Raw genomic sequence first — 22,924 nt, forward strand, 5'->3', positions numbered from 1 at the left:
TGTTGGAAGCCGCCCAGAGTGGCTGGGGAAGCCCAGCCAGATGGGCGGGGTATAAATAAATTATTATTATTATTATTATTATTATTATTATTATTATTATTATTATTAAAAACATGCCAAGGAGCCCAGTTCATTTTGTTGTTTCTTTAAGTACTTTGTAAAAGGTTCCCATTCTTCTTTAAAGTCACAGTTGTCCTTATCACATAGTTTGTGTGTCAATTTTGCCAATTCCGCAATTCTGTGGAATTATTATTATTATATTATCAACAAGTGGTTTAGACCACAGCGCCACCCTCTGTCAGCAGCTCCCTCGTCCGCAAAATAAGAATCATCATCATCATCATCATCATCATCATCATCATCAAGCTGCCTCTTGGATGCTCCAGAAAACGCCAGCTTCATCTCCAGCTCCCCTTCCATGCCCATAGCCAAGCTGCCTGGGACTGATGCAGTCAGCGCCCAACAAATTCTGACGGGCACCTCGGTACCCTCCAACATTTCCCCCGATGAAAAATAGGGTCGTTCTATAAGAACAGGCAGGACAGTGCAGGATCCAATCAGAAACCGGGACAACTTCAGTAATTCCTGCCTCCACCGCTCGAGGCAGCCATGCGTCTGAATCCCACTTGCTGGGAACCCCAGGAAGGGGCCGGGGTCCTGTGTTCGAATCCTGCTTGCTGCTTTCCCGCAGGCATCTGGTCCTCTTTTGGAGGGTTATTTCTACCTGTGGTTTTCCCCCAAAAAGCTCACTAGGGGGCGATATCCTTAAAAACCCTCAACAACTTTGGCGAATCCGCTAAAGATGCTCAACAACTTCGGATGCCCCCAACATCGACTTTGTCCGACGGGTCCTGGCAACGTTTATTTACTGCTTATTCCTCGCTTGCTTGCTCTGCAGCGGAGATCACCGAGCCGTGTGCCCGAGAAGCGAGGAGTTTTCTAATCTGATAAAAAGGGAATAAACACCGCGCGCCCGCGTTGCCTGCCTCCCGCCCGCGTTTTCAAGGACCTTCGGCCTGATCCAGCGGGCGGGGATCCTTTTAGCTTCTCCAGCCGAGGCGCTCGTCGAGGCCACCGGCAGTCACGCGCTTGGAGAGACGCGGAGCCGTCTGCACGCGCTCAGAGGCGCTCTCGCCGGCCGAGGCCGGGAGGGCGGCTGGCTGGGGTTTGGCAGGGGGTGTGTCCCACCAGGAGCGGCGCGCAGGGACCTCCCCGGGCTTAAAAGTCCCTCCCTCGGCGCGCCGCGGCGCTGCGCAATGGAGCTGGACGCGATGGACGGGGCGCACGGGCGGTGCGCTTTTACGCGCGCGGGGACCCCTTGAGAACCCCCGGCCGACGGAGCCGCCAGCAACAGGCGGAGGTAAGGAGATCAGGGCGGCGGGGGGGGGGGAGAGACTTTCCACGCGTCCGCAGAAGAGGGCTGGCTGGGGGCTATCACGGGAGACGGGGCGGACAGCGAGTCGCCTTTCCCCGGCGAGGAGGACCGAGGACCGTCCGCGCTCTCCGCCATCTCCGTCCTCTCTCCAAATCCGGGCGCGGCACCCTTCGCCATCCCGGAGTCTCTCTTCGCAGCGCCGGCTCTGGAAAGCGCGGCTCTCCCTTGGAAACTTGCGGAGGGCGCCGCTCCGAACTTTGGGGGATAAGAATGCGGGCGAGAGGGCCCCTGAGCGCGCGCAGAGTGCGCTCAAGGGGGCTGATGACTTCTGGACAACCTCTTTGCCTGCGCCCCTCTTCTTGCTGCAGATAGGACTGTATTCGTCCAGAGCAACCGGGTCCGCTGGAGAAGTTGGATCCCTCCCTCGGGGCTGGGGGGGGGGGCTACCGCAGACGCAGCCGTGGCCCCTCAGAGAGAGTTTCCGAATATCCCCCTCCCCAGCCCTAATGCTCTGAGACGTGCCAAGGCCGGGTGCTGCCTCTTCAGTCCGCTTGCCCTAGCCTGGTGGTGGTGGGGCTCAGATCAGCGAAAGGGAAATGTTCTCTGCACATGCCCTGGAGCACTCTTGCCTTTATTCTTCTTATGCCAGGGTCCGGACCCCAGAAGTGAAAACTGGTTGCCAGTTCATAGGGTCTGTGTAGTGTGTGTATGTGTGTAATTCGATGCCACCCCAGCGACGACAATGGCGTCCTTCGTTGCAAACAACTTTCCTTCTGAATTTTTAACCATGTTTTGGAATCTGGCAAAACCATGCCATGGCATTGGGTTACTGGTACTGCCATGAAACCAGACCCTGGGTTGGAAAAAAAAGAAAACAACCCCACAGGATATGTTGTTGCTTGTGTTACACACACACACACACACACACACACACACTATTTTTGGAGTGAGAAGGGCTCCAGCTATTTTGTTTGTCAGCTGCTAAAAATCCACAACTTCAGCTGTTAAAAAAGGGTCCCCAGCAAAATAGAATACATAGCCCCATTGGTGGGATTTATATCCTCAAAGTCAGGACAGAGATAATGGTTATAATGAGGAAAAAAGGAAGGTAGTTAATATGGATAAACCTGATTCAGCAGCAGGCAAAAATCTGAAAACAGCCAGGCCATCAGGAAGAAAGCAAAACTAAGAGGCAGGAGTAATTCTTGAAAGCCGCCCTAAACGAGACTGTTTGAACTTGCCTCCTCAATGTTCAAAGTGGGGGTGGGTTATCATGGGGGTTGCTGGTTCTCCCCCAGGACCCTGGAGCCCCCCCCCCATCCAGACTGGCTCTTCCCAGCAATTCAGAGATGTTTTCCATCTGTTTCCAACGGCTAACTTTCACATCCTTTGCCCTTTGCTTCCTTTCCAACTTATAAATAAAGTCCAGCCCCCCCTCCGTAAGACACAGGAACTGGGGGAGAGGGGGCTCATCTCCTGCTAACTGGGAAGTAAGCAAAGCCATATTCCTCCCCAGGGCTTTTTTCAGGCAGAACTCACCAGAACTCAGTTCAGGCCCGCTCTCAGGTGAGTGCCGTTGCTGTTATAAGAGAACAAGGGAGGTTTCGTGATGAACATCTGGCACCTCTTTTTCTAGAAAAATAGTACAGTTCCTCCCCATCCTTTACAATACGATACGATAATCTTTATTGTCATTGTCCCGTACAGAACAACAAAATTGTAAAATCTACATCAGACATTCAGAAACCAACAAGCCTGTTGTCCCAGCTATCCCGGCCTGGTTAGCCCCCTAAAAACTCTGATACCCCATAACTAAATACAATAGACTCCCATAGAGACTACCTTACACTGCATTTAAAACCAAAATCACATTTGGATAGAAATGGAGCTACTCTAACACTCCATCTCGTCTCCAGCCTTTGTGCGGTGTGTGTGTGTGTGTGTGGGGGGGGGGAATCAAGTCTGATGAGATTGAAGAGCTGACACTGAAATTTGGGGAAATTTGGACATTTCTCTCCAACCCTGCCATTTCTGGCACCCATTTATGAAGTGTGTCGAGATAACTTTTCCTCTCTGGTCTGCTGTCCCTGAAGGCCAGGGTGTAGGGTGAAATCAGGATCTACTGGCAGATCTCTGCGTGATTTGCAGTAGGTCGGGGACGGTTTCTGATCCCCTGTTGTTTTAACAATACCAGCAACAAAACGATGGCAACTCTCACATTCCTAAATTATACTGAACAGTGACCAGGCTTGGATTTTGTGTGTGATCGCTGCTCACTTCGGATACTCAACAGCAAATTCCTGGGCTCAGTGTTCTTTAATTCTGTCTCAGTGATCTTTAATTCTGCACCCAGGAAAACTGTGTGCGTAGTGACTTTTGGTTAGTTTGCTCTTCTGCGAGCCTTGGGAAATTGCTTTGCAGAACATGGAATTCTCCCTGCAAACCCTGACCATGGTGATTTTATTGTGCCAATAATAATAATAATAATAATAATAATAATAATAATAATAATAATAATATACAGTATGTTCCTTGTTTTGCTACACTATGACCTGGCAGCAAGAGCTGTGCCCTAACAAGTCACCCACTTTCGATTTTCCTAACCTTCTGAGCAGAACAAGGCTCCCCTTTGATTTTCTGATATTCCACCCAATTGCATGGTTTCAAGTTTCCTTGCGTCCACGAGGGCTAGGAACTTGACTTAGAGAAAAGGAGTCTTGCGACAATTGGGGTGCTTCACTTTGTGCCAGGCAGCAAAACTCCTTGCAGGACCTTGATCCCAGATGTGCAGAATGAACCAGTCGAGCCACTGTATTTTGGAAAGGGAGATGCATTCTGCCAACTATAATTTATGGTAGTCAGTGCTTTGTGACAGTCTTCAAAGGTGCCGCAGCAACCTTGCTGGGCAGATCTCTGACATCTTGTAGTTTTACACCCAAAGGGCTGAAGCTGAGAGACCAGGCACACTTGACTTTATTTTTCTTTCTTCTTGGGGTGAAATGCTTGCCATTCCACACTTGACAACTGCTGCTTCATTCCTGACACGTTAGCGCAAAAACAAACAAACCCCAAAATAAAACAGAAACAAACAAGAAACAGTTTGCTAGTCTTCATTGTAAAACAAATTTGGAATTTTTGTGCTTTTGAGAATGCTTGAAGCAAAGCATCCTTACGGTTACAATGAGGAAAATGGAGTTTGCTTCTGCTGCCCTGATGTGAAACACACCTACTTAGGAATAAGCACTGTTTCGTTGTAGAAATGGATAATAGTGTGGTGTAGTGGTTAGAGCATAGAATCCTAGAGTTGGAAGAGACCACAAGGGCCATCGAGTCCAACCCCCTGCCAAGCAGGAAAAACCATCAGAGCACTCCTGACATATGCTTGTCAAGCCTCTGCTTAAAGACCTCCAACGAAGGAGACTCCACCACACTCCTTGGCAGCAAATTCCACTGTCGAACAGCTCTTGCTGTCAGGAAGTTCTTCCTAATGTTTTAGGCGGAATTTTCTTTCTTGTAGTTTGGATCCATTGCTCCGTGTCGGCTTCTCTGGAGCAGCAGAAAACAACCTTTCTCCCTCCTCTATGTGACATCCAAACTCGGCCCTCCGGATGTTTTGAGACTACAATTCCCATCATCCCTGACCACCGGTCCTGTTAGCTAGGGATGATGGGAGTTGTAGTCCCAAAACATCTGGAGGGCCGAGTTTGCCTATGCCTGGGTTAGAGTGTCAGACTAGGACCTGGGAGGGCAGGACTCCAATCCACACTTGGCCATGAAACTCACTGGGTGACCTTGGGCCGGTCACTGTCCCTCAGCCTAATCTACCCCACAGGGCTGTTGTGGGGGGTTAACCAAGGAGTGGAGAACGAGGTACACCAGCTTGAGTTCCTTGGCGAAAAATGGGAGCTATAAATGCAATAAAAATGGTGGTGATGAGGATCATCATCATCACAATAACATATTTTTTGTCATACAGTGAGCTTCTGTGACCATGCACATGCCTGACTGTTAATCATGCTCCCAGAAGCGTCAGCATCGTATGGGACTTGCAGCTCAGTTGGTTAGAGCATGATGATGATAATAATAATAATAATAATAATAATAATAATAATAATAATAATTATTATTATTATTATTATTATTATTATTATTATTATTATTTATACCCCGCCCTCCCCGGCCAGAGCTAGGCTCAGGGTGGCTAACACCAATAAAATCACAGTAAAAACATAATAAGGGAAAAAGAAGAAGAAGAAGAAGAAACCATTTTAAATACAGGTTAAAATGCAATTTAAATTGCAGCCTCATTTTAAAAGTAGCCCATAGATCAAGACCATAAGGGGAGGGAAACATAAGGGTCAGACTGAGTCTGAACCAAAGGCCAGGCAGAACAGTTCTGTCTTGCAGGCCCTGCAGAAAAATGTCACGTCCCGCAGTGCCTTATTCTCTTGTGACAGAGCGTTCCACCAAGTTGGGGCCAGTACTGAAAAGGCCCTGGCCCTAGTTGAGACCAATCTAACCACCTTGCGACCTGGGACCTCCCAAATGTCATTTGTGGACCTTAAGGTCCTCCACGGGGCATACCAGGAGAGGCGGTCCCGTAGATACGTGGGTCCTAGGCCGTATAGGGCTTTAAAGGTCAAAACCAGCACCTTAAACCTGACCCTGTACTCCACCAGGAGCCAGTGCAGTTGGTAAAGCACTGGATGAATATGATGCTGATACTGTAATGTCAAGGTTGCAAGTTCGATTCCCGTATGGGACAGCTGCATCTTCCTGAAGTCTGCAAAAGCTGGTTAGGATGTTCATAGCTGGCATAAGGGGCACCCAGGCAGAGTGGACATCTTGGTCTAGATTGCAGGGTAGCCCAGTGATTGAAAAATGGCATGTGCCATAATAATAAATGAAAATTCAGAGCTAGTGGCACTGGGCCTGTGTGCATTTTGCCATTGGAACCGCGAAACATTCCTTATGCAAGCTTGAAACAGAAACACAGGTCCCGAAATGAGTCTGGAACTGGAACGGGACATTAAACCCCATGTTCTTCAGCTGGGTAAGTCAGGAGTGATTGCGAGGGGTTGTGCCAAATTGGGTGGCATATGAGGAGGTATCTGGGGAGATGTGGGTGAGGGGCCTGAGAAGGGCATAAGTGGCACTTAGCGTAAGGTGGGCAGCATGGGAGAAAGGCTTGTAGGTTCAGGAGATCTTTGGGCAATGGAGGGAGGTGGAGCTACAGGAAGGAAGGGCACAGGTGGGGCATCTGTTGAGGCATGAAACTGGAGAGGTGGAGGGTGGCAAGAGGCAGGTGAGGACAGGGCTGCCTCTTGCACCTTTTTGCCAGCTGAAATGCCATCTTCAGCTCACCTGTTAAACGGGCAGGAGCCTTGCCCTCTTTTTCATTGGGGCACCAGGAGCAGCCCCTGGCATGTATCACTCTTTGCAACTGCCGCTAGGACAATTAGAGCAAATTATATAGCCAAGATAGCCACCAACTGTAAAGGAGATGGATTTATTTGACCCTATCTACATCAAGCTAAAAGAGACGCGGGTGGCGCTGTGGGTTAAACCACAGAGCCTAGGGCTTGCCGATCAGAAGGTCGGCGGTTTGAATCCCCGCTACGGGGTGAGCTCCCGTTGCTCGGTCCCTGCTCCTTCCAACCTAGTAGTTCGAAAGCACGTCAAAAGTGCAAGTAGATAAATAGGTACCGCTCCAGCAGGAAGGTAAATTGTGTTTCTGTGCGCTGCTCTGGTTCACCAGAAGCGGCTTAGTCCTGCTGGCCACATGACCCGGAAGCTGTACGCCGGCTCCCTCGGCCAATAAAGCAAGATGAGCGCCGCAACCCCAGAGTCGGCCACGACTGGACCTAATGGTCAGGGGTCCCTTTACCCTTTCCCTTACATCAAGCTATATTCTATCTTTATCACCAAACTCCAAATATAATTGCACATTGTATTAATTAACATTATTTTTTAATATATTAGTGGCCATGTGACGATTTTAGCCTATAAATTTTATTGTTTAATGTCTTAACCTGTATATTAAGGTACTTTTATAGCTCTGTTGAGAGTAGGTAATGTCTTGAGAATATAAATGTTTTTTTGTATTAATCCAGCGTATTTTCTTTTAATTGTTGAATGATTCTGTGTGCATTGTGGCAGCCTTTGGCTATGTGCGATAAAACTGACTGGCTGACCAGGAGCAGCCTTTGCCAACCTGTGCCCTCCAGATGTTGTTGGGCTTCATCAGTGGTGGGATTACCTGGTGGGGGCACTAAGAGGCTGGGGTGGGGGCTCTGGAGGTGACCCTCAGGCTTTGCAAGGCTGGCGTTGCGGGAACATGTTCATCAGTTTGGTTGGATTAATTCAACCAAAGAGTTGGACCTAGATTTTGAATGCAATTAATTGCTGCTGTTTTGAATCCCACTGTGCTTTTCTCTTCCTTAGTGGGTTGTGCAAACTGCTGTTCTGAGAAATGCATTTTATAGGGTAGGGTGGGGTCTGTTTATGGAACTAAGGGGGTGGTGCCCCCCCTCCAAAAGTTTGGGAACTGCTGAAGTTCATCTTTGGCTAGCTGCTTCTAATTGGAGCCTCCCTCCTGCTGACTCATGTTTATATATAAGATATATATTTATACCCACACATACATATATACACGGTCAGTCGTTCTCAAGGCCGTTTTTGGGTGCTGCCTCTGCATCCCAGATGGACCACGAGTTGCTGCTTGGGAGGCTGCCCGAGAGAGACTCCCTCCTTCCCAATCCTGGTCCTACCTTGAAGTTCTGCAAGCAGCCTGCCTGTCCGGCTGGCGGCGAAATCTCCTGCTCCCCGCCAGTGGCATAGCGTGGGTTGTCAGCACCCGGGGCAAGGCAAGTAATTTGCGCCCCCTAACCCCCAGATGTTGCGCCCGGCGCGCCCGGCCCCCCCTGCACCCCCCACGCTACGCCACTGCTCCCCGCAGTTCGAAAGTTGTTTGGATGTAACGCAACGTCTTCCGGGACGGTTCCCCCCCCCCCCGGATGGGAATGATTTATGCCTGTTTGCCTTGGGCTGGTGTCCAAGGCAGATAAACAGAAGCAGGGCTTCTGAGAACGGTTACTTCTCAGTGGACCGGGAACTTTGTGGACCACTCGCTTTGGGAGGAAGCAGCCATTGGCAAAAAAAAGAAGAGCTGATCTCAGATCGATTCCCTCTCTCTTTCTCTCCCTGCTGTTGCAGAAGATGACTCTGAACACCCAGCGAGGAGGCAGCGCCAGCCCTGCCAGGAGGCGTGCCAGCACCCCGCTGCCCATGCCCTATGGGTCTCGCCCAGGGATGCTGAGCGTCCGTCCCAGCCAGGCTGAACCGGGCCACCCGCAGCTGGGGCAGTCATCCTCCTGTGACCCCAAAGTCCACTTGCCTGAGCCCCGTGGCAGCTGGTCGTCCGAGTCCTCCGACTCGGAGGAGTCCTGGGAATCCTTGTACCGCGTGGTGCTGTTGGGCGACCCTGGCGTGGGCAAGACCAGCCTGATGTACCTCTTTGCTGGGGTTCAAGACAAGGATCTGCCTGAGCAGCAGAGAGGTAGGGCTGTCGTGTGATTAATAATAATAATAATAATAATAATAATTTTTATTTATACCCCGCCCTCCCCAGCCAAGGCCGGGCTCAGAGCGGCTTACAAGCAATAATAAAAGCAAGATGAATGATTACAACTTAAAAGCAAAAATAAAATACAACATTAAAATAATGGAACATTAAAATATTAAAATGTAGCCTCATCGCAGGAGGAGAAGGAAAAGAAAAAAGAGAGGGAGGGAGGGAATCAAATTGGCTCCAAGCCAAAGGCCAGGCGGAACAACTCTGTCTTACAGGCCCTGCGGAAAGAAATCAGATCCTGCAGGGCCCTGGTCTCATGAGGCAGAGCGTTCCACCAGGCCGGAGCCATCACTGAAAAGGCTCTGGTTGAAGCCAGTCTAACTTCCTTAGGGTCCAGGACCACTAGGGTGTTGTTATTTATGGACCTTGAGGCTCTCCGCGGGGCATACCAGGAGAGGCGGTCCCGTAGGTACGAGGGTCCTAGGCCATGAAGGGCTTTAAAGGTCGAAAGCAGCACCTTAAATCTGACCCTGTACTCCACCGGGAGCCAGTGCAGCTTGAAAAGCACTGGGTGAATATGCTCCCATGGCAGAGACCCCGTGAGGAGCCTCGCTGCAGCATTCTGTACCCGTTGGAGTTTCTGGGACAGCTTCAAGGGCAGCCCCGCGTAGAGACAATTACAGTAGTCAAGCCTGGAGATGACCATCGCATGGATCACTGTGGCCAGGTCAGGGCGGGAAAGGTAAGGGACCAAATGTCCCTTACACCAATTTGTGGGGGGCTGGGGAGGAATGAGAGGGGGCTGGGGGGCTGCCTAGAAAAAGCCCTTATGGAGCATCAGTGGTGTGAACTAGCATCACTCAGTTTATTTCCTTGTTTAATAAAAATAATAATAATAATAATAATTTATACCCCGCCCATCTAGCTGGGTTTCTGCAGCCACTCTGGGTGGCTTCTAACAAAGCTGTGCCAGTCCAGCTCACGGACAATCTCTGTGGGCGTGATCCGGCCCCTGGCCAGCAAACCTTGCTGCCCCCTGTGATAGACGCTCCTGGCCACTCAGGTCACCTCTGCTTCTCTTGACAAGGATCATTTTCATGGAACTTTGAAGTGTCAGGCATAGCTCTAATGGCTTTAGCCCAAACGTAGCAGAGTTTTCCTGCACAGCGAAGAAGCTAGTCGAGGTGGAAATGACTAGTCAGCTAGACTCAGAATAACTATTTACAGGATTTATTAAAAGGAAAAATAAAACCAGCAGAGTTTCTGCATACAAAACAAAGCAAAATAAATCCTTTCTTTCTCTCTCTCTCTCTTAACCATACACAGCACTTCTACTCCTTCAACACACCTAACACCAAACTGTGCTAGCATTTCTAGATAACAGACTTGAGTGCTGGTCATTAACCAATCAAAGTAAGTAGTTTCTAGGTCAAGCAGACCTTGGCTTTCTGCCAAGAGTAAATTGACACTGCCTTGAGTTAATTGTGTGAAGCCAGAATCTGTAAGTTCCCATGAGAATCAATTAACAGAAACTGAACACATTTACACCTCTTGCCCTTAAGGAGAGCGTGCTGGATCAGGTCCACGGCCATGCAGTCCAGCATCATGTTCTCACAATGGCCAACCAAATACCCATTATGGGAAACTCACAAGCAGGATTCAGGCAGAAGAGCAGGCCTCTCCCCTCCTGTAGTTTCCAGCAGGTGGTCTTTGATGCCTCCAACTGCTGCCTCCAATTGTGGAGGGCAAAGCATAGACCTCCTGGCTAGAAGTCTTCAATAGCCCTCTCTCATCCCTGAATTTGGCCGTCACGGTCTCCTGTGGGAGGGAGTTCCACAGTCTAACAACGCGCTGCATGAATAAGGTGTCATGCGCTGGGCCCGATGAAGTTTTCTGGGGTAGGTGCAGCTTCTGTTCTTCAGGGTGACCATTCCCGGCTGATCCTGACCCTGTCTGCTCTTTTCAGAGGATACCTACGAGCGCACCTTATCGGTGGACGGCGAGGAGACAACGTTGATGGTGATTGACACCTGGGAAGCTGAGAAGCGGGTAGGCCAATGGTCTTGATAGATCACGACTAGATTGCACAACTAGCAAGGAGGATTCATAGAATGGGGAAACAGAAGGGGAGAGCTTCAGGGAGAGGAGGAGCTAAAAGTTGCTGCTCTCTTAAACTAAGCTGATAGAGAAAAGTGCTTCCCTTTCCTTCCTCTGCTGCAGCCTGATGGAATAGCTGATACCAGGTGACATTGCAGGGAGGAGCCTGATGGAAGTATGATCCAGGGAACCAGGCAGAGGGTCTTCTCGGTGGTGGCACCCGCCCTGTGGAACGCCCTCCCGGCAGATGTCAAAGAGAAAAACAACTACCAGACTTTTAGAAGACATCTGAAGGCAGTCCTGTTCAGGGAAACTTTTAATGTTTAATAGGTTATTGTATTTTAGTGTTCTTTTGGAAGCCGCCAAGAGTGGCTGGGGAAACCCAGCCAGATGGGCGGAGTATAAATAATAAATTATTATTATTATTATTATTATTATTATTATTATTATTATTCTCAGGCTGTTTGATGCACACTCAGAAGGTGCAACACAAAGTAATTATTTTACATGGGAAGCTTACTAAAAGTGCTGGACAAATGATCTAAATTGAGGAGAGATCTGCTAGGACATGGGTAGGCAAACCTAGGCCTGGGGGCTGGATCTGGCCCAATCGCCTTCTCAATCCGGCACGCGGACGGTCTGGGAATCTGTGTGTTTTTACATGAGTAGAATGTGTCCTTTTAAAAAAATAAATTTGTGGGGCATAGGAATTAGTTCATTATTATTTTTCAAAATATAGTCCGGCCCCCCACAAGGTCTGAGGGACAGTGGACCGGCCCCCTGCTGAAAATGTCTGCTGAACCCTGGGCTAGGGGAATCCTGCTTTTAACAGAGGGTCTCACCCATTTCCAGAAAAGGCCCAGATCTGACTAGCAGGCACTGGGGTTTTAGTAACAGAACGAATGGCCCTGTTCCGCTCTGCTTAGAACTAGCTCAGTCTTCTCCAACCTGATGCCCTCCAGAACTTTTTGGACTACCATTCCCATCATCTCCAGTCCAAAACATCTGGAAGGATACCAGACTGGTGAAATCTGGGCCAGATAATCCAGCGTGGGGCGCGTTGTCTGTGGTTTTTTTCCCAGGCTGGAGTGCCGGCTGTGAGTTTCTGCCCGCGCTGCATGTGGGAGCATCCATTGATCGCTTTACATTTGTCACGCCTGCTTCATCTCCAAAAGCCTTGGTTGGGGAGCAATCAATTAAAAACAAGTGCAAAACATTCCATTAGATTGAGAGCCGGCCGGGCGGAGAGGCACACAGCTGGGGGGGAAACTACAGTGTTCCCGATTCAGTTCCCTCGAATCATGAGGTTGCCTTAGTCAGGCTTCTGTTGCATGGAGATAAGAGTGGCCTTTCCTACAGGGCTGTTGTAAGGCTGGGAGAGTGGAAGTGGCTGGCAGCGTCTCCAGGGCCAGAGAGACAGGTCTAGTGTCCCAGAAACTGCAACTAATCCAGAATGCGGCAGCTAGGCTGGTGACTGGGAGTGACTGCCGAGACCACATAACACCGGTCTCGGTCCATGGAGGCACAAGTCAGTTCTGTGTCCAGGGCAGCTGTTTACCAGCTCCATCTGGTATGCAGGCTGAGACCTTACCTGCCCGCGGACTGTCTGGCCAGAGTGGTGCATGCTCCAGTTATCTCTCGCCTAGACTACTGCAATGCGCTCTTTGTGGGGCTACCTTTGAAGGTGACCCGGAAACTGCAATTAATCCAGAATGTGGCAGCTAGACTGGTGACTGGGAGTGGCCGCCGAGACCACATAACACCGGGCTTGAAAGACCTACATTGGCTCCCAGTACGTTTCTGAACACAATTCAAAGTGTTGGTGCTGACCTTGAAAGCCCTAAACGGCCTTGGCCCAGTATATCTGAAAGAGCGTCTCCACCCCCATCATTCTATCCGGACACTGAGGTCCAGCGCCGAGGGCCTTCTGGCGGTTCCCTCACTGCAAGAAGCCAAGTTACAGGAAACCAGGCAGAGGGCCTTCTCGGTGGTGGCGCCCGCCCTGTGGAACGCCCTCCCACTGGATGTCAAAGAGAAAAATAACTCCCTGGCATTTAGAAGACATCTGAAGGCAGCCCTGTTCAGGGAAGTTTTTAATGTGTGACATTTTGATGTATTTTTAATCTTTGTTGGAAGCCGCCCAGAGTGGCTGGGGAAACCCAGCCAGATGGACGGAGTACAAATAATAAATTATTATTATTATTATTATTATTATTATTATTATTATCTTAGCCAGCATAAATGAGCTGCAAGTTCCTTCCTTCCCTATATCCCCAAGCTAGTTCCATCTTGCAGCTTTGCAGGGCCGCCTAACCATTTCCAAACAGAAAAGTGTTTTTGCTATCCCTGCACCCAGTTGCAGGGACAAAGCCAGGCTGCTTCCATTTCCCGTCCAGATGCTGCACATCTGCAGGATCGGACCGGTACCTTGCCGTTGCATCTCCTGTTCCTGCGAGGCGGCATCTTTTTGGGTCGGTTCTGTGTTGCTTCTGCTGCGCTGAGCAGGCAGCCCGGGATGGTTTGGAAGGGAAGCTCCCCGGGCAGGAAGAGGCCACTGACAGATCAAAAAGGAGGCTGTGTCAAACAGGGCCCAGAGGCAGAAGGTTTTAATCTGCAGACAGACAGGGCGTCTGTGTGTGTGTGTTTAATAGGACAATGGCACTTCCAACAGGAGGCGGGTTGGATGAAGCAGAGCAGACAGTTCAGTCACCCAGAAGCCAGAGACCACCTCGGACCACCATGATCCTAGCCTGGTCCTGTGGTCTAAACCAAGGGTCAGCAAAGTTTTTCAGCAGGGGGCCGGTCCACTGTCCCTCAGACCTTGTGGGAGGCCAGACTATATTTTGAAGGGGGAAAAAATGAACAAATTCCTATGCCCCACAAATCACTCAGGAAAATTTGGTTCCCAAATTTTGGGGGGCCACTACTTAATCCTTTCAGTGGAGGAAGGTCCAGTGAATTAGGTCCAGTCATGGCCAACTCTGGGGTTGCGGCACTCATATTGCTTTACTGGCCGAGGGAGCCGGCGTACAGCTTCCGGGTCATGCAGCCAGCAGGACTTAGCCGCTTCTGGCGAATCAGAGCAGCGCACGGAAACGCCGTTGACCTTCCCGCCGGAGTGGTACCTATTTATCTACTTACACTTTGATGTGCTTTCAAACTGCTAGGTTGGCAGGAGCAGGAACCGAGGAACGGGAGCTCACCCCATCACGGGGATTCGAACCGCCAACCTTCTGATCGGCAAGCCCTAGGCTCTGTGGTTGAATCCACAGTGCCACCTGTGTCTTTGTACTAGATTTGTACTACAGATGATGATGAAGAAGAAGAGTTTGGATTTGATATCCCGCCTTTCACTCCCCTTCAGGAGTCTCAAAGCGGCTAACAATCTCCTTTCCCTTCCTCCCCCACAACAAACACTCTGTGAGGTGAGTGGGGCTGAGAGACTTCACAGAAGTGTGACTGGCCCAAGGTCACCTAGCAGCTGCATATGCAGGAGCAGAGACGCGAACCCGGTTTCCCAGATTACGTGATTACCGCTCTTAACCACTACACCACACTGGCTCTCGATGCACTAATAAATGTGGGGTGCTCATCTCTGTAGGCTGTGGGACCATGCCAGATTGAAACCTCCCTTTGTCGCTTCCCAGAGCCACCGCTGCTGCCCTGGGGAGCCGTGGTAAGTTGCCCTTTTGCCTTTCCCACAGGCCCCGGAAGAAGACAACTGGTTCCACAACTACTGCATGCAGGTGGGCAACGCCTACGTCATTGTCTATTCCATCACCGACCGGGGGAGCTTCGAAAGCGCCTCCGAGCTCCGGATCCAGTTGCGCAGGACCCGTCAGGCAGAGAACATCCCCATCATCCTGGTGGGGAACAAGACAGACCTGGTGCGCTCCCGAGAGGTGTCTGTGGAAGGTGGGTGGAAAAGGGCTTGGGCTGGACCCTCGTGGGGCCCCAGGAGGAATCCTGCTTTATTTTGGGGGGCGGCGGGAGGGAGAAGGAGAAAAGCAGGGAGAAAGGCAATTTGGCGGTATGCTGTTTTGTTTCTCAATTTATCCTACGCTGCCTTGTGATGGCAATGTGCCCTGAAAGGTGGTTTTCAAATTGTGGAATACCATGTTTTTCACTCCGTAAAATGCACTTGACCATAAGACACACCTAGTTTTTAGAGGAGGAAAGGGGGGAAAGTCCCGTTTTTGCAGCGATCAGCTCACAGTTGTGCAGCTTCTTTTACAAAGGGGAAAAGCTCCTTTTTTGAGGATCCGCTCAAAGTTGTTGAGCATACTTTGCAAAGGGAAAAAATCCTGTTTTTATGGGGTTCAACTCACAGTTCTGCAGCTTCTTTAGGAAAGGAAAGGGAGCCATTTCTACAGTTTCCAGACAATCTAACCAGCCAGTCACATGTTGCTGGGGAAACAGTCTCCGTCTGCAGAACATTCAACAATGGAGGCCTAGGCAAGGGGGTGGGTCCGGAAAGGGAGTCAGCGATCAACCACACATTCGCTCCATAAGACGCATAGACATTTCCCCTTACTTTTTAGGAGAAAAAAGTGCATATTATGGAGCAAAAAATACAGTACATACAGTGGGTGTGCGGGTTGCGATTTGGCACTTCTGCGCATGCGCAAAGCATGATTTATCGCTTCTGCGCATGCTCAACCGCCAAAACCCGGAAACCACCCGTTCCGGTACTTCTGGGTTTCGGCGGCCCGCAACCCAATAAAACACAACCTAAAGCATCTGTAACCCAAGGTATTACTGTACCGTACTTTTCCATGTACAGTCATCCCTCGGGTTACAGACGCTTCGGGTTGTGTGATTTTGGGTTGCACACTGCGCCGAACCTGAAAGTACCGGAACAGGTTACTTCTGGGTTTTGGTGCTTTGCATGCGCAGGAGCGCCAAATCACGAACCGCACATGTGCAGATGCTCAGGTCATGGGTTGAGAATGCTGCGGATTGCGAACGTGCCTCCTGCACGGATCACATTCGCAACCCGAGCATCCACTGTATAAGACTAGGTTTATTTCCTTAAATAGCATGCTAAAAAGTGAGGGTTGTCTTATACATGGGTAGATCATGTATAGGGTCCAACGCTGCATCATTTGGGCTGGCAAATGGCTTCTACCAGGAAGGGGACAGACATATGCAGATTTTGTGATGCGTGTGGGTAAGCGATTTTAGGCTTAACAACTCTGGGCAATCCTCCGCAAAAAAAGCTCCACAACTTCCTGCCATGTCCCCCCATTATCTTAAATCTGAGTCCCCCCAAATAGGGGCATTTTATACATAGGGGTGTCTTATACACGGAAAAGTATGGTACATAATTTTAAAAGAAATATCCATAAATGAAAGCTACTTGATAGCACAACCTCCCCCGAGATGTCTTGGAATGTCTGGAAACAAGCGAAAGTGTGATTCCCCACAGCCCTGCCTGCTCTCCTGGCCAAAAGCAAATGTTTGCACACAGACTTGATAAAAGCACATTTGATTAATTGACTTTAGATTTCTTTAATCCCTAGAAATAACCGAGGGTGCCTTCAGACTGACAGTGTTTTGTGGGAAGGAAGGCACATGTACCAGAACTTAATGCTTTGCATATTTAAAGTGGATTAAAGCCTTCAGTTGCCAAAGTGCAACAAATCAGTTTTTTTAAAAAACCATTTTGCCCTTTGCCATTTGGAAAGCGACAGTGAGATGCACGGAGAAGTTTGGGGTGAATGAATTATTAGCGGGAAGATGTGCAAACAGCCCACGACAATACAGTGGTACCTCGGGTTACATACGCTTCAGGTTACATACACTTCAGGTTACAGACTCCACTAACCCAGAAATAGTGCTTCAGGTTAAGAACTTTGCTTCAGGATAAGAACAGAAATTGTGCTCCGGCGGCGTGGCAGCAGCAGGAGGCCCTTTTAGCTAAAGTGGTACCTCAGGTTAAGAACAGTTTCAGGTTAAGTACGGACCTCTGCAACGAATTAAGTTCTTAACCCGAGGTACCACTGAATTAGGAAGGACACAGGGTTTCCACCCTATAAAGACCGGATATAATCTAACCCCTTCATAAACTTTGTGCAAGCAGATTCGGATGAAACCTGAATGAAATATACTCAGAGTCGAGAGTGGATTTCATGCTCTTTATTCAGCTCATAGTGGCGAGGAGGAATGGAAGTTCCCCCAGAAGATCTGCTTTATATACAGTGGTGCCCCGCAAGACGAATGCCTCGCAAGACGGAAAACTCGCTAGACGAAAGAGTTTTCCGTTTTGGAGGTGCTTCGCAAAACAAATCTCCTATGGGCTTGCTTCGCAAGACGAAAATGTCTTGCGAGTTCCTGCGGGTTTTTTTTCCTCCCCCCCCCTTTTTCTAAGCCGCTAAGCCGCTTATCAGCTGATCCGATAAGCCGATAAGCCGCTAAAAGCCGCTAATAGTGCTAATCTGCTAATCCGTCAATGGGCTTGCTTCGCAAGACGAAAAAACCGCTAGACGAAGAGAATTACAGAACGGATTATTTTCATCTTGCGAGGCACCACTGTACATTATTTACACCATTTCTTTGGGGTTGGCACCGCTTCAAGCCTCTTCCCCTCTGGTCACAGCGCTCGGCCTGTTGTAAGATCGATTCCCATCTTGCGTGGCTATTGAGGGCAGCAGCTTCAGCCGCAGAGAGAGAGAGAAGCCCAGCTGGGGGCTTCGAAAGGGAGACTGCCGAGAAAAGCAAGTTAGCGCCAGCCTGAGACTCTCACAGAGCTCCTCTTCTCTCTGCAGCTGGGTTGTATACCTTGCAGCAGGCTTGCCTCTTTTCAGTCTGTTCCATCCTTTATGGAGGTAAAATATATTCGGAGTCGAGAGTGGATTTCATGCTCTTTATTCAGCTCATAGTAGTGAGGAATGAAAGTTCCCCCAAAATATCTGCTTTATATACATTATTTACACAATGGGCCCCACGTGATTGGCTAATTCCGGGATTCTCCTGTAGGCCAATCAGGTTGCGGATTCACTTCCACCTGGAGCTGGATTGGGTGGCTCCTGTGGACCAATCAGACTGCTGCATTCTGGATTCTATTGTTCTAGGACCAATCAGACTGCTGCATTTTGGATCCTATTCAACTTAGTACATAACACTGAATAAACGGGTTGCATGGAGACATTGGTGTAGCCAGGGGGCAGGGAGGGGCAGCTACCCCCCACCAATCAATACAAAATCAATAAAAATGCATAGCTAACTGAGGTTCTCCCCCACCCACAAAGGCCTGCCCCGCCCAACAAAAATCCTGGCTACACCCATGCGTGGAGGGATCTGATTTAGGTCTTGTTTTGTTTTTGTTTTTTTAATAAATTTTATTAATTTCCCATTTAAACATATATAATCACACCATTATTATCCACTTTACTCCTTTGGCTCTTTAGAGCCTGTCAACTTCCTTCGCTCCCACCACTTGGCTTTCAAAACTAACCTTGATATCACAGCATTTTATATATTTTCCAGTTCTAATATAACTCATTACAAAATACCTCACAATTTAAATATAGAAAGGTAAGAAACTTCTCATGACAAGTCTTCAGATAACCCTACTAGGGTTGTTAAATTTACTCCAGTCTTTTTGGAATACTTGATCTTGCCGGTCTTGGATTTTTCCCATCAGCTTCGCCAGTTCTGCAAACTCCATCATCTTCATCTGCCCCTCTTCTTTCATTGGTACTTCTTGTGGTTTCCATTTTGGGGCTAAAAGAATTCTTGCCACAGTTGTTGCATACATAAACAGTCTTTTATCTTCCCTTGGTACCTCTTTACCTACTATACCCAGTGAAAAGGCTTCTGGTTTTTTTAACAAAAGTGTTTTTAAACATTTTTTTTAACTCATTATATATCATTTCCCAGAAAGCCTTTACAGCTTTGCAAGTAATAATAATAATATTAATAATAATTGCTTATTTATACCCCGCCCATCTGGCTGGGCTTCCCCAGCCACTCTGGGCGGCTTCCAAAAAAATATTAAAATACAGTAATGCATCAAACATTAAAAGCTTCCTTAAACAGGGCTGCCTTCAGGTGTCTTCTAAAAGTCTGGTAGTTGTTTTTCTCTTTGACATCTGGTGGGAGGACATTCCACAGGGCGGGTGCCACCACCGAGAAGGCCCTCTGCCTGGTTCCCTGTAACTTGGCTTCTCGCAGGGAGGGAACCGCCAGAAGGCCCTCGGCGCTGGACCTCAGTGTCCGGGCAGAACGATGGGGGTGGAGACGCTCCTTCAGATATACTGGGCCGAGGCCATTTAGGGCTTTAAAGCTCAGCACCAACACTTTGAATTGTGCTCGGAAACGTACTGGGAGCCAATGCAGGTCTTTCAAGACGTGTGTTATATGGTCTCGGCGGCCACTCCCAGTTACGAGTCTATCTGCCGCATTCTGGATTAGTTGTAGTTTCTGGGTCACCTTCAAAGGTAGTCCCACATAGAACGCATTGCAGTTGTGCAAGCGGGAGATAACAACAGCATGCACCACATATGGTAGAAGATACCACGCTTTAGGTTTCGTAGCTGGGTTTTCCTGGTGTTGGGTTTGGTCCGGAGATGGGAAGGCCTACCCTTAAATGTTGAAAGATTCAGGACAGATAAAAGGACGTCCTTCTGCATGCAGCGCATAGTTAAACTACGGAACTCCCTTCTGCAGGAGGGAATGATGGCCACCAGCCTTGGCTTTGAAAGAGGATTAAGCAGGAGCAGAGGACTAGCGATAGCTACTAGCGGCTGCAATGCTTTTGAATACCAGCTGCTGGATACCACTGGAGGGGAGAGGGCTCGTGTGTTCAAATCCTGCTTCCTGCTTTCCTTCCAGGGCATCTGGCTGGCCACAGTGGGCTCAAGGGGCCTGATCCTGATCTGGCAGGCTCTTTTGATGCCCTCACGTTCTCTGGGTCTCTCCCTGCCGCTCGCCTGGAGCATCTCCTAACCGGCTGCCAGTGGGGTGTGGTGGTTAAGAGCAGTAGACTCGTAATCTGGTGAACCAGGTTTGATTCCCTGTTCCTCCGCATGCAGCTGCTGGGTGACCTTGGGCTAGTCACACTTCTCTGAAGTCTCTCAGCCTCACAGAGTGTTTGTTGTGGGGGAGGAAGGGAAAAGGAGATTGTTAGCTGCTTTGAGACTCCTTCGGGTAGTGATAAAGTGGGATACCAAATCCAAACTCTTCTTCTTCTTTTCTCTCGGCAGAGGGCCGCGCCTGCGCCGTGGTCTTCGACTGCAAGTTCATCGAGACGTCCGCCGCCCTGCAGCACAACGTGTCTGAGCTCTTTGAGGGGGTGGTGCGGCAGATCCGCCTGCGCCGCGACAGCAAGGAGGCCAACGAGAGGCGCATGTCTCTCTACAAGCGCAAGGAGAGCCTAACCAAGAAGGTGCGCCGCTTCCTCGACCGGCTGGTGGCGCGCAACAACAAGAAGGTGGCACTGAAAGTCCGCTCCAAGTCCTGCCATGACCTCTCCGTGCTCTGAGTGAACCAGACGCCACTGTCCTTCTCCTCTTCCTCCTCCTGCTCTTGCCCCTGGTTTTTCCAGGGGTTTTCCTGGGCTTCATTCCCACATGTCCGTAGGCGTTTGCAAACTCTTTTCTGCTAGAGTCTCTTGGGACACGGCCTTCTGATAGAGAGAAGCCAAAAACTGTGGAGGAACTGGAAGGAGATGCGGGGTCCTGCCAGAACCATTTTGGGGGATGGAGGAAGGACTTGCAGCGGCACCTCTGACTGCATCGGAAGGCAGCGCATTGAACTTGGACCATAGTGCGGATTCTGGGGGAGATGGCAGGCTCTCGCCCAGGGGTCAGCAACCTTTTTCAGCAGGGGGCCGGTCCACCGTCCCGCAGACCTTGTCGGGGGACGAACTATATTTTTTTGGGGGGGGGAATGAACAGATTCCTCTGCCCCACAAATAACCCAGAGATTCATTTTAAATAAAAGCACACATTCTACTCATGTAAAAACACACTGATTCCCGGACCATGCGCAGGCCGGATTTAGAAGGCGATTGGGCCGGATCCAGCCCCCGGGCCTTAGGTTGCCTACCCCTGCGTCTGGCACTTGGTTTTGCTTTGGAAACATCCCAGAATAGGCCGTTATCCTGCTCGATCCTTTCGCCTGCCTTGTTTCTGAAACAGGTCAATGGTGCCAGGCTGGGGTTCCCTCTTGTACAGACATGGAGTATGCCTTTCTTTTGACAGCATCTATCTGATTGGACGCGGGTGGCGCTGTGGGTTAAACCACAGAGCCTAGGGCTTGCCGATCAGAAGGTCAGCGGTTCGAATCCCCGTGACAGGGTGAGCTCCCGTTGCTCGGTTCCAGCTCCTGCCCACCTAGCAGTTCGAAAGCACGTCAAAGTGCAAGTAGATAAATAGGTACGGCTCTGGCGGGAAGGTAAATGGCGTTTCCATGCGCTGCTCTGCTTCGCCAGAAGCGGCTTAGTCATGCTGGCCACATGACCCGGAAGTTGTACGCCGGCTCCCTTGGCTAATAAAGCGAGATGAGCGCCGCAACCCCAGAGTCGGCCATGACTGGACCTAATGGTCAGGGGTCCCTTTCCCTTTCCTTTTACTACCCACAGTGGCTGTGCTCTGCTTCCATCGTCAGAGCCACTATGCCTCTGTATACCAATTTCTAGAGACCACAGGTGAGGCAACTTCTGTTGTGCTCTGATCTTGCTTGCAGGCTTCAGTTGGGGGCATGTGGTCGGCCACTGTGAGAACAGAATGCTGGAGTAGATGGGCACTGGCCTGATCCACAAGGTTCTTGCATACCCTCCAACATTTCTCTGATGAAAACAGGGAGGTCCTATTCAATAATAATACAGTGGTACCTCTGGATGTGAAAGGGATCTGTTCCGGAGACTCGTTCGCATCCAGAGCATAACACAACCCGTGTCACGATTCACCGCTTCTGCACATGTGCGTGACGTCATTTAGAGCGTCTGTGCATGCGCGAGCGGCAAAACTTGGAAGTAACGCAGAGTGCAACCTGAAAACGCTTAACCTGAAGCTACTTCAACCCGAGGTATGACTGTAACAACAACAACAACAACAACAACAACAACAACAACAATTTTATTATTTATATCCTGCCCATTTGACAGGGTTGCCCCAGCCACTCTGGGCGGCTTCCAACATACAGTGGTGCCTCGCAAGACGAAAAGAATCCGTTCTGTGATTCTCTTCGTCTAGCGGTTTTTTCGTCTTGCGAAGCAAGCCCATTGACGGATTAGCGGATTAGCGCTATTAGCGGCTTATCTGCTGATCGGATCAGCTGATAAGCGGCTTAGCGGATTAGAAAAAGGGGGGGAAAGGGGAAAAAAACCAGCAGGAACTCGCAAGACATTGTCGTCTTGCGAAGCAAGCCCATAGGAAATTCGTTTTGCGAAGCACCTCCAAAACGGTAAACTCTTTCGTCTAGCAAGTTTTCCGTCTTCCGAGGCATTCGTCTTGCGGGGCACCACTGTATATGAAAACATAATAAAACATTAAACATAAAAAACCCCTCTTCTATACGGGGCTGACTTCAGATGCCTTCCAAAATATTGTATAATGACTTATCTCCTTGGCTCGCGGGGGGCGGGGGGGGGGGTCGCACAACTCCATACCCTCCAACGTTTCTCTGCTGAAAACAGGGACGTCCTAAGGAAAAGCAGGACATTTCGGGATCAAATCCGAAACCGGGGCGGCTTTTTTAAATTCCTGGAAAGTGGGGACAATTGGAGGGTCTCTTCTTGTGTTCAGAACTGGTGGTGCAAAATTCCAGGAGAGGGTATGTTTGTGTGTATTTAGAACTGTCCAAATGGTTTTCTGGGAATCTACTGCCTTTTTTAAAAAAAAACCCAAAAGGTTTAGTAAGTGTCTGCTTTTTTC

The 22,924-nt window shown here is 49.5% G+C and overlaps 1 protein-coding gene across 2 annotated transcripts; it reads left to right on the forward strand.

Annotated features, from left to right (window-relative positions):
• Window positions 1–1,245: 1,245 nt before the first annotated feature.
• REM1 (RRAD and GEM like GTPase 1) lies at window positions 1,246–20,929 on the forward strand. Of its 2 annotated transcripts, none has more exons than XM_082226442.1 (5): window positions 1,246–1,360; window positions 8,591–8,933; window positions 10,915–10,997; window positions 14,750–14,932; window positions 20,252–20,929. In XM_082226442.1, exons 2-5 carry the CDS (start codon window positions 8,594–8,596, stop codon window positions 20,423–20,425), a joined length of 780 nt encoding a protein of 259 aa, XP_082082568.1. In that variant the 5' UTR covers window positions 1,246–1,360; window positions 8,591–8,593; the 3' UTR covers window positions 20,426–20,929. The 2 variants fall into 2 exon arrangements, with proteins under 2 accessions (XP_082082568.1, XP_082082567.1); XM_082226441.1 differs by having other exon boundaries at window positions 1,248–1,360; window positions 14,750–14,960; window positions 20,252–20,928.
• The last annotated feature ends 1,995 nt before the right edge of the window (window positions 20,930–22,924 follow it).

Source organism: Podarcis vaucheri, assembly GCF_965113315.1.
Source record: "Podarcis vaucheri genome assembly, chromosome: 6".
Lineage (NCBI taxonomy): Eukaryota > Metazoa > Chordata > Lepidosauria > Squamata > Lacertidae > Podarcis > Podarcis vaucheri.